The 12,972-nt window shown below is 45.5% G+C and overlaps 1 protein-coding gene across 3 annotated transcripts in view; it reads left to right on the forward strand.

Annotated features, from left to right (window-relative positions):
• The window catches only part of EHD4 (EH domain containing 4), a 79,071-nt gene that overhangs the window by 24,769 nt on the left and 41,330 nt on the right, over positions 1-12,972 (forward strand). For all 3 annotated transcript variants that reach the window (XR_010120853.1, XR_010120852.1, XM_055278845.2), the window contains exon 3: positions 4,063-4,160. Coding sequence is in view for 1 of the 3 variants with exons in the window: in XM_055278845.2 (XP_055134820.1) it covers positions 4,063-4,160 (98 nt within the window). In the remaining 2 variants the exon portion in view is untranslated. The remainder of the gene's footprint in view (positions 1-4,062; positions 4,161-12,972) is intronic.

A 12,972-nucleotide genomic window follows, 5' to 3' on the forward strand; every position in this document is an offset into this window, starting at 1 on the left:
CGCATGATATGCCACACAGCAGTGGTTCCAGTGTGTGCCGTGGTGATAGTAGCCCAGGAGTGAAGAACCTGGGCTCTGCAGTCAGCACTGCCAAGTTCATGTCCCAGCTCCATCACTTCTCAGCAAGTTATGGCGTGTGTCTCCTCTGTGCCCAGTCTCCTCCTCTAAATGCAGAGGCTCACAGCCCTACCTATAAGGCCGCAGTAAGGCTGGAGTTAATGTGCATGGAAAGTACTTTGAACTCTGCCTGACACCCAGTAAGAGGTGAGGTAATGTTTGTGCTATTTTATTATTATTATAACTACTACAGATATTACTGTTTTGTTGAGAAATCAAAATCAGTATTAAGGTACTTTCTGGTTCTTCTAAAAGTCTAGTTTTTAAAATGCTGATCATTTAATTGGAATTTTAGTGTTTGGGGGAAATTTTAAGTAATCTCCTTGCCCCCTCCTTCTGTAGATATGTATGTATGTATGTATTTATCTGAGACAGGGTCTCACTCTGTTGCACAGGCTGTAGTGCACTGGCACCATCAAAGCTCACTGCAGCTCCGACCTCCTGGGCTCAAGCCATCCTCCCACCTCAGCCTTCTGAGTAGGTGGGACTACAGGCACATGCCACCATGCCCGGCTAATATTATTTTTTGTAGAGACAAAGTCTCATTATGGTGCCCAGGCTGGTCTTGAACTCCTGGGTTCAAGAGATCGTCCCTACTCAGCCTCCAAAGTGCTGGGATTACAGGAGAGAGTCACCGTGCCTGGCTTTACTCTCTCCTCTTACTGTGTGGCAGGACTCCTAGCAGCTTGCCTGAGACCTCATAGCCTGGACCATTACTTTATCCCAACTCTCTGCTAGCCCTGGCCCTTCCTTAGACGTGGAGAGGAAGTGGAGTTGGGTGGGGCAGCCTAGGATCTTCAGTTGCTCCCTCTTCTTCTCTTCTTCACTTCAGAAGACAACATTTATCAGGTCATCCTTGGTTGAGGGCCACTCACAAAAGCCGTGCGAGGCTCCTGGGTTGAACCAGCATGTGTCTGCATATTTTACGTGAAATGTAGAAGGCAAGGCACAGATCTTCCTTGTGTTAATCTCCCCAGGAAGGAGTAGGAAATCCATCTTGGGACAGCAAATCTGTGCTTGGAAACATTTCAATAAGCCGGGCCAGCCAGGGCCCTCTTATTGGGTGTCAGGCACCGTTTGAAGCACTTTCCGTGCACATTAACTCCAGGCTCACCGCAACCTTACAGGTAGGGCTGTGAGCCTCTGCTTATAAAGGAGGAGACTGGGCACAGAGGAGTCACACGACATACCTTGCCCAGTCCCACAGCTGTGAGTTGATGGGGTCGGGACATGAACTTGGCAGTGCCGACTGCAGAGCCCAGGTTCTTCACTACTGGGCTACGACTACCACTGCACTGCTGTTACACACACAACAAGTACGTTTGCCGTGCGCCTCCCTTTCTCAGAGCGGAAGCGTGAGGCATGATTGCTAGAACAGCATTAGGATTTTTTCTGATCCCAGCATAACTTCGTAGGAATGCATTCATATGCAGTTGTCACCTCACAGCATGAGCGTGGCACCACGGGGTCTCAATGCTACTTTCTGTTCTCTTGCCTGCCCCTCACCCCTGGACACTGTCTTTCAGGGAGCAGAGTCCAGCTGTGCACACAAAACCCCAGCCGCCCACTCTTGAGGTGCCCCAGCCAAAGCTCTCCCTCCGCCTCCCCCTCCTCCTCCTTGTCCTCTTTCTTTTCAGCCATCCTGGGCTCCTCGCTTTGCCCACTTGTATGCCACATGGTGATGTCAGCGCATCTCACGGTGGCTTGCTGTGTGGCTCCCGTGCCTGGCCTCTGCTGTCATGTCGAGGCCTGGGAGCTGTGGAAAGGCTGTCACTTTACACACAGGGAGTGAACAGTGTGCAAATTTTGAATCCCTCTGTTAGCCTCACCTGAGAATCTAGGGGTTGGCTGTTTTGGAAAAATGGATATTGAGTGTGAGCTTGTGGTTTGTGGAAAAGATCAGCCTCTCCACGGGAATGGTTTGCAGAAAATTGTTTCACATAGGTGTGATGTGTTCAGCTCTGCCAGATGTCTCGGGCCATCTGATGGAAAGGATGGGATGGCACTGAGAGACAATCACTCCTGACAAGAATCGAGGTTCACCACAGATGCACCCAGAGCCCTGTTCCTACCCCAATTCTAGAGAATTGAATAATGGCATGGTGGGGGTTTTTCTGTGAACTTACAAAGAATGCTTGGTGAGCCTCATGTGCTTTATTCCCACAAACCTCTCCCCGTGTTGGGTAGTAGGGTTTATTTAAAGGTTGGGGTGCAGGAGGGGACTGTGCACAAGTATCTGCAGACAGGTAGAAATGGGGGGCTTCTCTTCCACTAACTTGACCCTTTGCTTTTAATGTTATGAGGTTTTTAACTTTGTGGGTTAAATTCCACCCCACTGACATCAGAAACAGTAGGTTGCAGTCTGCAACCAGCCGTGCATTAGCAGCATGGCCTCAGAATGTCATAACTACTTTGTGCTTAAACTTTTCCACCTGCAAAAGGATCCTAATATCTTTTCCTATATCTTCCTGGGCCAATTTGAAAATGTAGGAAAGACTGTGTGAAAATCGTGTCCCAAGCCCCTTCAGAGAAAGTGATTTTGAAATGTCAGTAACGGCCGCTCATACCCAGGGCTGTGGTGTCCACATGTGCGCTGTGGAGGCTGGCCAGGCCTCCCTGTCCTGCATTCCCAGCATTTTTACTTTGTGAGTAATCCCCACCACTTCCACCGCACGGAAGAATTGAGCTTTTAGCCTTCTGCCCACACAGACACAGATGTCAGCCATCCATAGTAGAGGAAAAGGAGAGGCATTCCACACTTTCTGCCTTGAACATACACAGTGCCTCACAAAGGTCCAGCTCAGGCCCTGGTGCCCAGGGTGGAAGTAACAAAGCACTTCCTGCCATCACTTGTGGAGTTACTCAGTCTGAAAGCTAAAAGGACATTGCCAGACCGTGTCGGGAAGCCACCATTTTCACGTGAGGAACCTGAGACCCAGAGCAGGGAGGCCTTTACCCGGAGTCCCATAGCAGATTATCAGGAAACGCTGGGCAGAACTTGAACCCAGGTCTGCTGACCCACAGGCTAGATTTTTCCTCCCCACTCTGCTTCTGTGGGGTGGATGCAAGAGCAATGACTACAGGGAAAGGGACCAGGATCAGGAGGAGGAGATGGTATCAGGCAAGTGAGGAACAAGAGGGGCCTAAAGATGCTCAGCCAGGGCCTCCCCCAACCCGGTCCCCTCACCTACTCTCCAGCTCCCCTAGACTCCTAAGCACCTGGAGGATGTTGGGTGTCACAGGTGCCTGCCCCTCTCTGGCCCTAAAGCCATAGGGGACACTGGGCTGGATGCTAAGTCCCTGGGGCATCAGATGGGGAAACAGGCCCCAGTCCCTCCAGCTTTCATGCTAGGGAATAGGCAGGGAACTTGAGGCTCTCCAGCCCAGTGGGCCAGTGCACCCTGAAGAAGGCATGGGATTCCCAGGGGGAGAGGCCCAGGATGTTTGGGCAGGGGCCAGCACGGAGCCAGGAGAGGTGAGGCCCATGGCTTTGGAGCCAGGCTGACCTGGGTTTAAGGCACCGCTCTGAGTGACCCTGAGCATTACTTAAACTCTCTTAGGTTAAGGATAATTCCTTCACATCATGAGGTCAATATGAGGATCAAATGAGAGGATATTTGTAAGATACCTACATGTTCAATAAATGTTAGCTAAAATCAAAATGAACAGAAAGGCATCAGGTGGCAGATGGCAGCAAGTGCCTGTGCACCTCCCATACCTGTCCGATGGGCCAGCATCTGTTCTCTGTGGCAGGATGGAGGTACTATCAATCTCCTCTAAGCTCCTACTTCACAAACGACGTCATTAGGCATCCTCAGTTTCTGTCAGTCTCCTTCAGGCCCCCACTTTACAGATGTCAGGAAGCCCAGAGAGGCCAAGGAGCCCCGGGTTGGAGCACTGTGCGATGCCCAGTTTCTGACCCCTCCTTTGATCCATCTCTTCCAGATTCATGTGCTCACAGCTCCCCAATCAGGTCCTGAAGAGCATCAGCATCATCGACAGCCCCGGCATCCTTTCTGGGGAGAAGCAGCGCATCAGTCGAGGTCAGTGCCTGTTCCTGCCCCTCCCCACCAAGTGCTGGCTGAGGCCCTCTCTGCTGTGAGCAGAGGATTTCTGTCCCTATATTATTCTATCCATCCTCCAGGACAGCTGTTGGGCAGCTGAAGGGGCCCCAAGTGTCAACCAGGAGTTCACACCATCAAAGACTCTGCCCTCTCCAGGGCCTTATATTCTGTGAGAAAGACGTTTGTCAAGTTACACATGAGTAAACGAAGATGAGGAGTCGGGTAAACACTGGGAGGTATCGGGGTGTGAGGGGACCTGGCTTGGCCTTGGAATGTTGGGAGAGGCTCCTGGAGGAAGCAGCATTGGAACTAGGATCTGAAGGAGGAGTAGGAATTACCTAAGGGAAGCTGTGGGGGTGGGGAGAGACTGTGAAGCATTCAGAGGGGATCTGTGAAGGATAGAAAATGCTTGTGCAGAAGAGGACATCTGGGCTTCTCCAGCCTTCACAAGACAAGGCTGAGGCAACAGCTGCTTCTAGGCCTGTGCTTTGTAGTCAAAACAGATGGGTCTGCTGGGCACGGTGGTTCACGCCTGTAATCCCAGCATTTTGGGAGGCTGAGGCAGGTGGATCAGCTGAGGTCAGGAGTTTGAGACCAGCCTGGCCAACATGGTGAAACCCCATCTCTACTAAAAATACAAAAATTAGCTGGGCATGGTGGTGGGCACCTGTAGTCCCAGCTACTCAGGAGGCTGAGGCATGAGAGCTGAACCTGGGAGGCGGAGGTTTCGGAGAGCTGAGATCACACCACGGCACTCCAGCCTGTGGGTGTAAGAGTGAAACTCCGTCTCAAAAAAAAAAAAAAAAACAGGTGGAACTGCTGTCTCCCTCCGTCCTACAGGAAGGGGGCATCAGGGACAGACCAGAGGACAGAGTTGACTTACGGAGAGGAAATGCCTGATCAGGAGGGTCAGGATGGGTTCCTGCCATCACAGGTCCAGAGGCAGCTCAAGTCATTCCCTCGCCCTGGCCCTTGAAACAAAGGCGGGTTGCTGGGAGGGAGGAGATGGAGCAGATGCATTGCTGCCGTCACTTCTGGCTGAGAACTCTTCACAACCACTTGAACAGCAAGTCGGTAGCACCGTGCTGAGAAGTCTGGGCATGCCAAGGTTGAGCAGAAGCCTGTGTGGGGTCACGGTCGCAGGTTACAACCAGGCAGTGAACACCCCATAGCTTACAAAGCAGAAGTGCAGTTACATAGGCCAGCGAGGGTCCCATGACAGGGGTCAAGAAAGGGATTCCGAGGCCAATAAGCCCTCCTTTCTCTTGGCATTTTGGGAATGCCATCTCTGCTGCTCCAGGGCCCTGCAGAGAGCTCAGGGCTGCACTGAGCCAAGGCCTCCCAGGGTGCCTGCTGTGCCTTCACTGTTTCAGTCAGGGACTTGCCAGCTATGGAATGCCATTAAGGCCACCTTTCCCAGGCCTCCAAGAACCTTGCAGTTATGAAAAAAAAAAAACAGGTTAATGCTATTCATAAATATCTTGTTGGCTTTATTTTCTATTATAAAAGTATAGATGTTTGTGGCAAAGGATTCAGTCAATGAATACAAGAATGTAAAAAAAACCTCACTGTCACATTTAACAATTATTAATGGTTTTCTCTCACTTCTTAGAGACTTTTTCCTGCGCATATGCAAACACATTTCTAATAGAAATGGGATTAACATGCACATTTTCTTTTTTTTTTTTTTTTTTTTTTTTTTTTTTTTTTTTTATTATACTTTAGGGTTTTAGGGTACATGTGCACAATGTGCAGGTTTGTTACATATGTATCCATGTGCCATGTTGATTTCCTGCACCCATTAATTCGTCATTTAGCATTAGGTGTATCTCCTAATGCTGTCCCTCCCCCTTCCCCCCACCCCACAACAGTCCCCGGAGCGTGATGTTCCCCTTCCTGTGTCCATGAGTTCTCATTGTTCAATTCCCACCTATGAGTGAGAACATGCGGTGTTTGGTTTTTTGTCCTAACATGCACATTTTCTACAACTTGATTTTTCCTCATAACAGTCTATCTTGGACATCATTCCATGCCAGTATATTCAGATTATTTCATTCCTTTTAATAGCTGCTTGGGTTCCATTAAAGTGACATAATATAGTTCATTTTGCTGATTTGTGGACATCATGATTGTTAATCATTTTTATGCTTACAAATAGTGCTGTGGATGGTCGTCTTTTTATGTGTATCTTTATACCTCAGTGCCAATCAATTTTTTTTTTTTAAGAGTCAGTTGAGGACCATTAATTTAGCCCCAGAAAGGTTGCTCTGCAGATAGTATGGATAATAAAGCAGGCCCAAGTTCCACAGCTATTCTGAGCTGCCCATGTTTCACTGCTTCTCCATTTCTGACTGAATATGCTGGAGAAATATGTGGTCCTGGTAACTCTACCTCTAAATTTTAAGGCCTCCAGATTTTGGCTCCCACCATATGCATTTGTTTTCACTGGTAGGCCTTTAGCCAATTCTGTTCACCTGAGTCTTGCAGCGTCTCTCCTTTGCTTAGTAATCGTGTCTTTCAAACTGTAGCTCCCTTACAATAGTGTTGACACATGGATTAATGCTTCCAGAATGCTTTGAAGATCAGTTCTTTGTATCACTTTATAATATGATCTGACTCATATCCTGGTCTGACTTACTGTGGCATGTACTTACTCACATCCTATGCACAGTAATAGCATATATGTTCCAGCCAGTCAGCAGTCCCTGCCACACTGACGGACACAGCAACAGGTGGGGAAGGACCCAGAGCCACAAGCGATGACAGCACGATGGGCCACAGGCGTGGTTCCCAAGCCCGGTTCCACACGGTGTTAGGGGCGCAGCTGGTGGTGGAAGTCACTCAGCTGACATTTTCAACACATTAACCCCAAAGAATGCATACTGTTGTAAAGCACCTTCAGCTCAAACGATTGCAAACCGTGCCATGTTCTCACGTATACTCACACCTACACCCAGCTTCGTAAGACCAGCTTCATAAGACCACAGCCCCACCTTTGCCAGGAATTAACGTCAACATGGGATAATAATGTCAACATGGGATAATAGACTGGGTACAAATTGTGACCCCACAAGATATTTAAAGCATCCCCCACTGACTTTATTAGCAGGTCTTTGCCTCCTTTATGGGCATTGTGCCTGGGAAGGAGGAAAGGTGGCCGCTGGTGTACTGCCCTCCACTGCTCCTCCTTTCCCCTTTGTGCAGTTGATGATTAATCCTCAAAAGCTGAGTGGCTGGACATGGTGGCTCACACCTGTAATCCCAGCCCTTTGGGAGGCCAAGGCACGAGGATCCCTTGAGTTCAGGAGTTCAAGACCAGCTTGGCCAACATAGTGAGACCTCATCTCTGTTTATTAAAAAAAAAAAAAAAAAAATACATAGCATTCCAGGGGAGTAAACGTCATCTAAATCTCCTGTTTAAGGGCTGTATAAGGCCATACTGCCCAAGGTAATTTATAGATTCAATGCCATCCCCATCAAGCTACCAATGACTTTCTTCACAGAATTGGAAAAAACTACTTTAAAGTTCATATGGAACCAAAAAAGAGCCCGCATCGCCAAGTCAATCCTAAGCCAAAAGAACAAAGCTGGAGGCATCACGCTACCTGACTTCAAACTATACTACAATGCTACAGTAACCAAAACAGCATAGTACTGGTACCACAACAGAGACATAGATCAATGGAACAGAACAGAGTCCTCAGAAATGATGCCGCATATCTACAACTATCTGATCTTTGACAAACCTGACAAAAACAAGAAATGGGGAAAGGATTCCCTATTTAATAAATGGTGCTGGGAAAATTGGCTAGCCATATGTAGAAAGCTGAAACTGGATCCCTTCCTTACACCTTATACAAAAATTAATTCAAGATGGATTAAAGACTTAAATGTTAGACCTAAAACCATTAAAATCCTACAAGAAAACCTAGGCAATACCATTCAGGACGTAGGCGTAGGCAAGGACTTCATGTCTAAAACACCAAAAGCAATGGCAACAAAAGCCAAAATTGACAAATGGGATCTAATTAAACTAAAGAGCTTCTGCACAGCAAAAGAAACTACCATCAGAGTGAACAGGCAACCTACAGAATGGGAGAAAATTTTTGCAACCTACTCATCTGACAAAGGGCTAATATCCAGAATCTACAATGAACTCAAACAAATTTACAAGAAAAAAACAACCCTATCAAAAAGTGGGCGAAGGACATGAAGAGACACTTCTCAAAAGAAGACATTTATGCGGCCAAAAAACACATGAAAAAATGCTCATCATCACTGGCCATCAGAGAAACACAAATCAAAACCACAGTGAGATACCATCTCACACCAGTTAGAATGGCCATCATTAAAAAATCAGGAAACAACAGGTGCTGGAGAGGGTGTGGAGAAATAGGAACACTTTTACACTGTTGGTGGGACTGTAAACTAGTTCAACCATCGTGGAAGTCAGTGTGGCGATTCCTCAGGGATCTCGAACTAGAAATACCATTTGACCCAGCCATCCCATTACTGGATATATACCCAAAGGACTATAAATCATGCTGCTATAAAGACACATACACACGTATGTTTATTGCGGCACTATTCACAATAGCAAAGAGTTGGAACCAACCCAAATGTCCAACAACGATAGACTGGATTAAGAAAATGTGGCACATATACACCATGGAATACTATGCAGCCATAAAAAATGTGATGAGTTCATGTCCTTTGTAGGGACATGGATGAAACTGGAAAACATCATTCTCAGTAAACTATCGCAAGGACAAAAAACCAAACACCGCATGTTCTCACTCATAGGTGGGAATTGAACAATGAGAACTTATGGACACAGGAAGGGGAACATCACACTCCGGGGACTGTTGTGGGGTTGGGGGAGGGGGGAGGGACAGCATTAGGAGATATACCTAATGCTAAATGACGAGTTAATGGGTGCAGGAAATCAGTGTGGCACATGGATACATATGTAACAAACCTGCACATTGTGCACATGTACCCTAAAACCTAAAGTATAATAATAATAATAATAAAAAGAATGTTGAAAAAAAAAGAGCTGTATAAATGAAACCCATGAGGGCAATTGATTATGGAATAATTTTTAGTATACTACTCCATATGGAAACTCCTTACCCCTCAAAGTTTCCTTAGTTCAATTATGGTTCGCAGAAAATCTTTTTTTTTTTTTTTTTTTTTTTTGAGACGGAGTCTTGCTGTGTCACCAAAGCTGGAGTGCAGTGGAGTGCTCACTGCAGCCTCTGCCTCGCAGGTTCAAGTGATTCTCCTGCCTCAGCCTCCTGAGTAGCTGGGACTACAGGTGCCCGCCACCATGCCTGGCTAATTTTTGTATTTTTAGAAGTGATGGAGTTTCACCATATTGATTCTTGAGGGCTTTCCTTAACATTGTCTAGGAGGACTTAAAGATGTTTGTATATAAATGTTAAAATGATAATCAGTATGGTAACCATATTGGCCAGACTGGTCTCAAACTCCTGACCTCAGGTGCGATCCACCCGTCTTGGCCTCCCAAAGTGCTGGGATTACAGGTGTGAGCCACCATGCCTGGCCATTGGCAGAAAATCTTTAGGGACAACAGACTAGGTCAGTTTAGTTACTAACCTGTAGCTTTCCTGGCTGATGTGAAGTGTTGAATTCCCATCAAGCAAGGATAAAAGTGTTCTGATATATTTGTAATAATAATATTCTGATCAAGTAATAGCTTCCTAAAAGTCCTACAAACTTTTCTTGATTTCTTTTCTTGTATTTTAGTAGCCAATGAAAGAATGTTTGGATTCCTGCGGTTTCCCAATTGCTTTCTTGAAGTGTGTGGGTAAATCTGAGTTGGTTCACTCTTCAGAACATCCCTTGCCCTTGATGATAGCAGCTAGGTGTTTGACTCTGCGATGAGAAGAGCACCTTTATCCACACGCATAGCATTTTCCTTCCCACTCGACCTCTTATCATGCTGGCCGCTGAAATACTGTTTCCTAGAATACTGTTGAGTCCATGCTGAACCTAAACATAATCTAGGTTTATTTCTAGAGTTAGCATGAACACAAGTGTGTTCACAGCTACTTAGTACAAACCTCCGGATTCTGACTCCAATCATAACGTCCTTTGAAAAATTCGAATGTAGCAACTGGTATTCTTGTCAATCTATTTAGCATTTGGGATTTTCAAGGTGCTGTTTTAGCCACAGATTATTCCTATGGTTTCTTGAGAATATGAGGTTTTGTGTAGCCTTCAATAGACTTGATTTTGGTAATAAAAATAGTACAGCTTTTCCCTTTTAAAAATTTAAATAACTCTAGAAGGAAAAAACTCTATCTAAATTTTCTAACATATCGACTTATTCTCTCAGGAACAACAGCTGTCAAATGAAAATTCGAGAGTGTCTTTTCCTGATGTTTAAGCCCTTGCCTCTTAATCCCAGCCTATTCATTATAAACCAATGAATAGAACTGGGAAGACAATGAAAAATAAAAGGACAGAAAATGCCCTGCTAGTAAAGCAGTGGACAATAATAGTACATGAAACCGGGAGGATCTAACTGCACTTCAGATAACATGACAGGCAATAACAGAAACTTCAGAATCACTGATTACCATTTTAACATTTATATACAAACATCTTTAAGTCCTCCTAGGCAATGTTAAGGAGGTGTTAAGGAAAGCCCTCAACAATCAAAAAGGCACCTGGGTAGTGATATAAACAGGAACAGGCTGTTTCAAGGGTCTGCCAACATAGCTAAGGTGCTCAAACACAATACAGGTTGAACATCTTGAAACTGAAAATTCAAAATCCAAAATCCAAAACTTTTTGACATGTTGCCACAGGTGGAAAATTCTACACCTGACCTCATGTGACGGGGCACAATCCAAACTTTGTTTCATGCACAAAATTATTTTAAGTGTTCTATAAAATTACCTTGAGGCCATCTGTGTATGGTGTCTATGAAACATAAATGAATTTACTGTTTAGGCTTGGGTCCCCTTCCCAATATCTCTCTCTCTCTCTCTCTCTCTCTCTCTATATATATATATATATATAAAATATATATGCATATATATAATATGCATATATATAATATATATGCGTATATATAAATGCATATATATAAAATATATATGCGTATATATAATATGCATATATATGCATATTATATATATATGCAGATATTTCCCAATCAGAAAATCTGAAATCCAAAACACTTCCGGTCCCAACCTTTTTGGATAAGGTTTACTCAACCCATCTCTCAAAAGAATCAACAGAGCTAGGAAACGGGGCCTGAACATCCAAGCTGTGACTAAGAGGGGTGCAGAAAAAAATGAAAAAGGCACCAGCAGACCACAATCAGGGAAGTACAAATGCATCCACTTTTGAACTTTGAAGACAAAAGACCGGATTTTGAAGCTTGCTCGGGAAAGGAGAGAGAACACTTAGAGATGTCCAGATAAGAATGACTTCCCCTCTCATCTCAGGCTTTGGTAACAAGAAGGATTTGAGAGGAAAACACACACATATGCAAAAAAGAAATGAGTCTTTTTTCCTAAAAGACCAAGAACCCTCAGTTCCCTTCCATTGGTCTATGTGTCTGTCCTTCTGAAAGGCTGTTGATCAGAGCCTGGCTGGCGAGATGGGCGAGCTCTCTAGCCAGCCAAGGCGGGGTGCTGTGGGCCAGCGTGCAGACAAAGTGAGATGAAGACATGACACTCTTACCACAGCCTCTGCTTAGCACCGAGTCGGGGGAGAGATAACTGTGGCTGCCCTTCCTGTTGATATCTCTTCTAGACAGCAGAAAGAGTGTGTGAAAGAACAGAGAGAGACATGTGAGCTCAGGGCCCTTGGAGGAACGGGAGCTGTGCATGTGGCTAGAACATGGGTCCATGGCAGGTGGGCGCATGTGGCAGGAGACTCAAATTTGTCCTGAAGGCCACATGGAATACTGAGGGGTAGGAGGTATGGGAGGACGTGGTAGGGAATTCTGTAGAATAGAACATGCAGCCACAGGCACGGATCATGAAGCCTTTTTTTTATTTAGAGTTTGCATTCAGTGACCTGACTCTGAGCTTCGTCTGGATTTGGCGGTGACAGAAAATTGTCCATCCCTGGAGGCGGGGGCCCAGCCCTGATGATTTGTTGGCAGATCCTGTTTTCCAGCCAGGGCTAAGGCCAGTCTGAGGTTGGGTTGGGAGGTCCTGGAACATCACTAGCCACTTGGGCCTCTAGCAGGAAATCCTGATTTCTTTTTGTTTCGGGGAAGTTTTGACAAACGCGTCCAGACTCCTTTTCCGCTGGTGCCACGGGAAATTCCACACCACAAGTGTTACTGCTTCCGGCCCTGATGTGAGCATATCGCCACTGTGACTCACAACAGCATTCACCAGCCCTGGCAGCTATTTTGAGTTTTTGTTAATATATCAAATGCATTATTGATTGTGAGAAATGACTGTTTTTATCTAAACTTGAAACCTTGACTTTTACATGAAAAACAAAAAATTTTATTGGATGGGGAGAGGGACACTTCACTTACTTTGCATATAGAGCATTTCATATTTATGTTTATGATATAAAACATTTCACAGGATATCCCAGACATTGGGATACAGAGATTAATCAGAGAAAAACATTTGCGCCTTACTCTTTTGAGTAATAATAATAATAGCTAATACTCTCATAGTGCATTGTTAAGTGCTTTCCACATATTATTAACTCATTTGCTCCTCACAAAAGCTCTGTGAGGTAGGAGCAATTATCCCATTTTATAGAAGAGAAGACTGAGGCACAGAGA

The sequence above is a fragment of the Symphalangus syndactylus genome, chromosome 5, assembly GCF_028878055.3.
Source record: "Symphalangus syndactylus isolate Jambi chromosome 5, NHGRI_mSymSyn1-v2.1_pri, whole genome shotgun sequence".
In the NCBI taxonomy this organism is placed as follows: Eukaryota; Metazoa; Chordata; class Mammalia; order Primates; family Hylobatidae; genus Symphalangus; species Symphalangus syndactylus.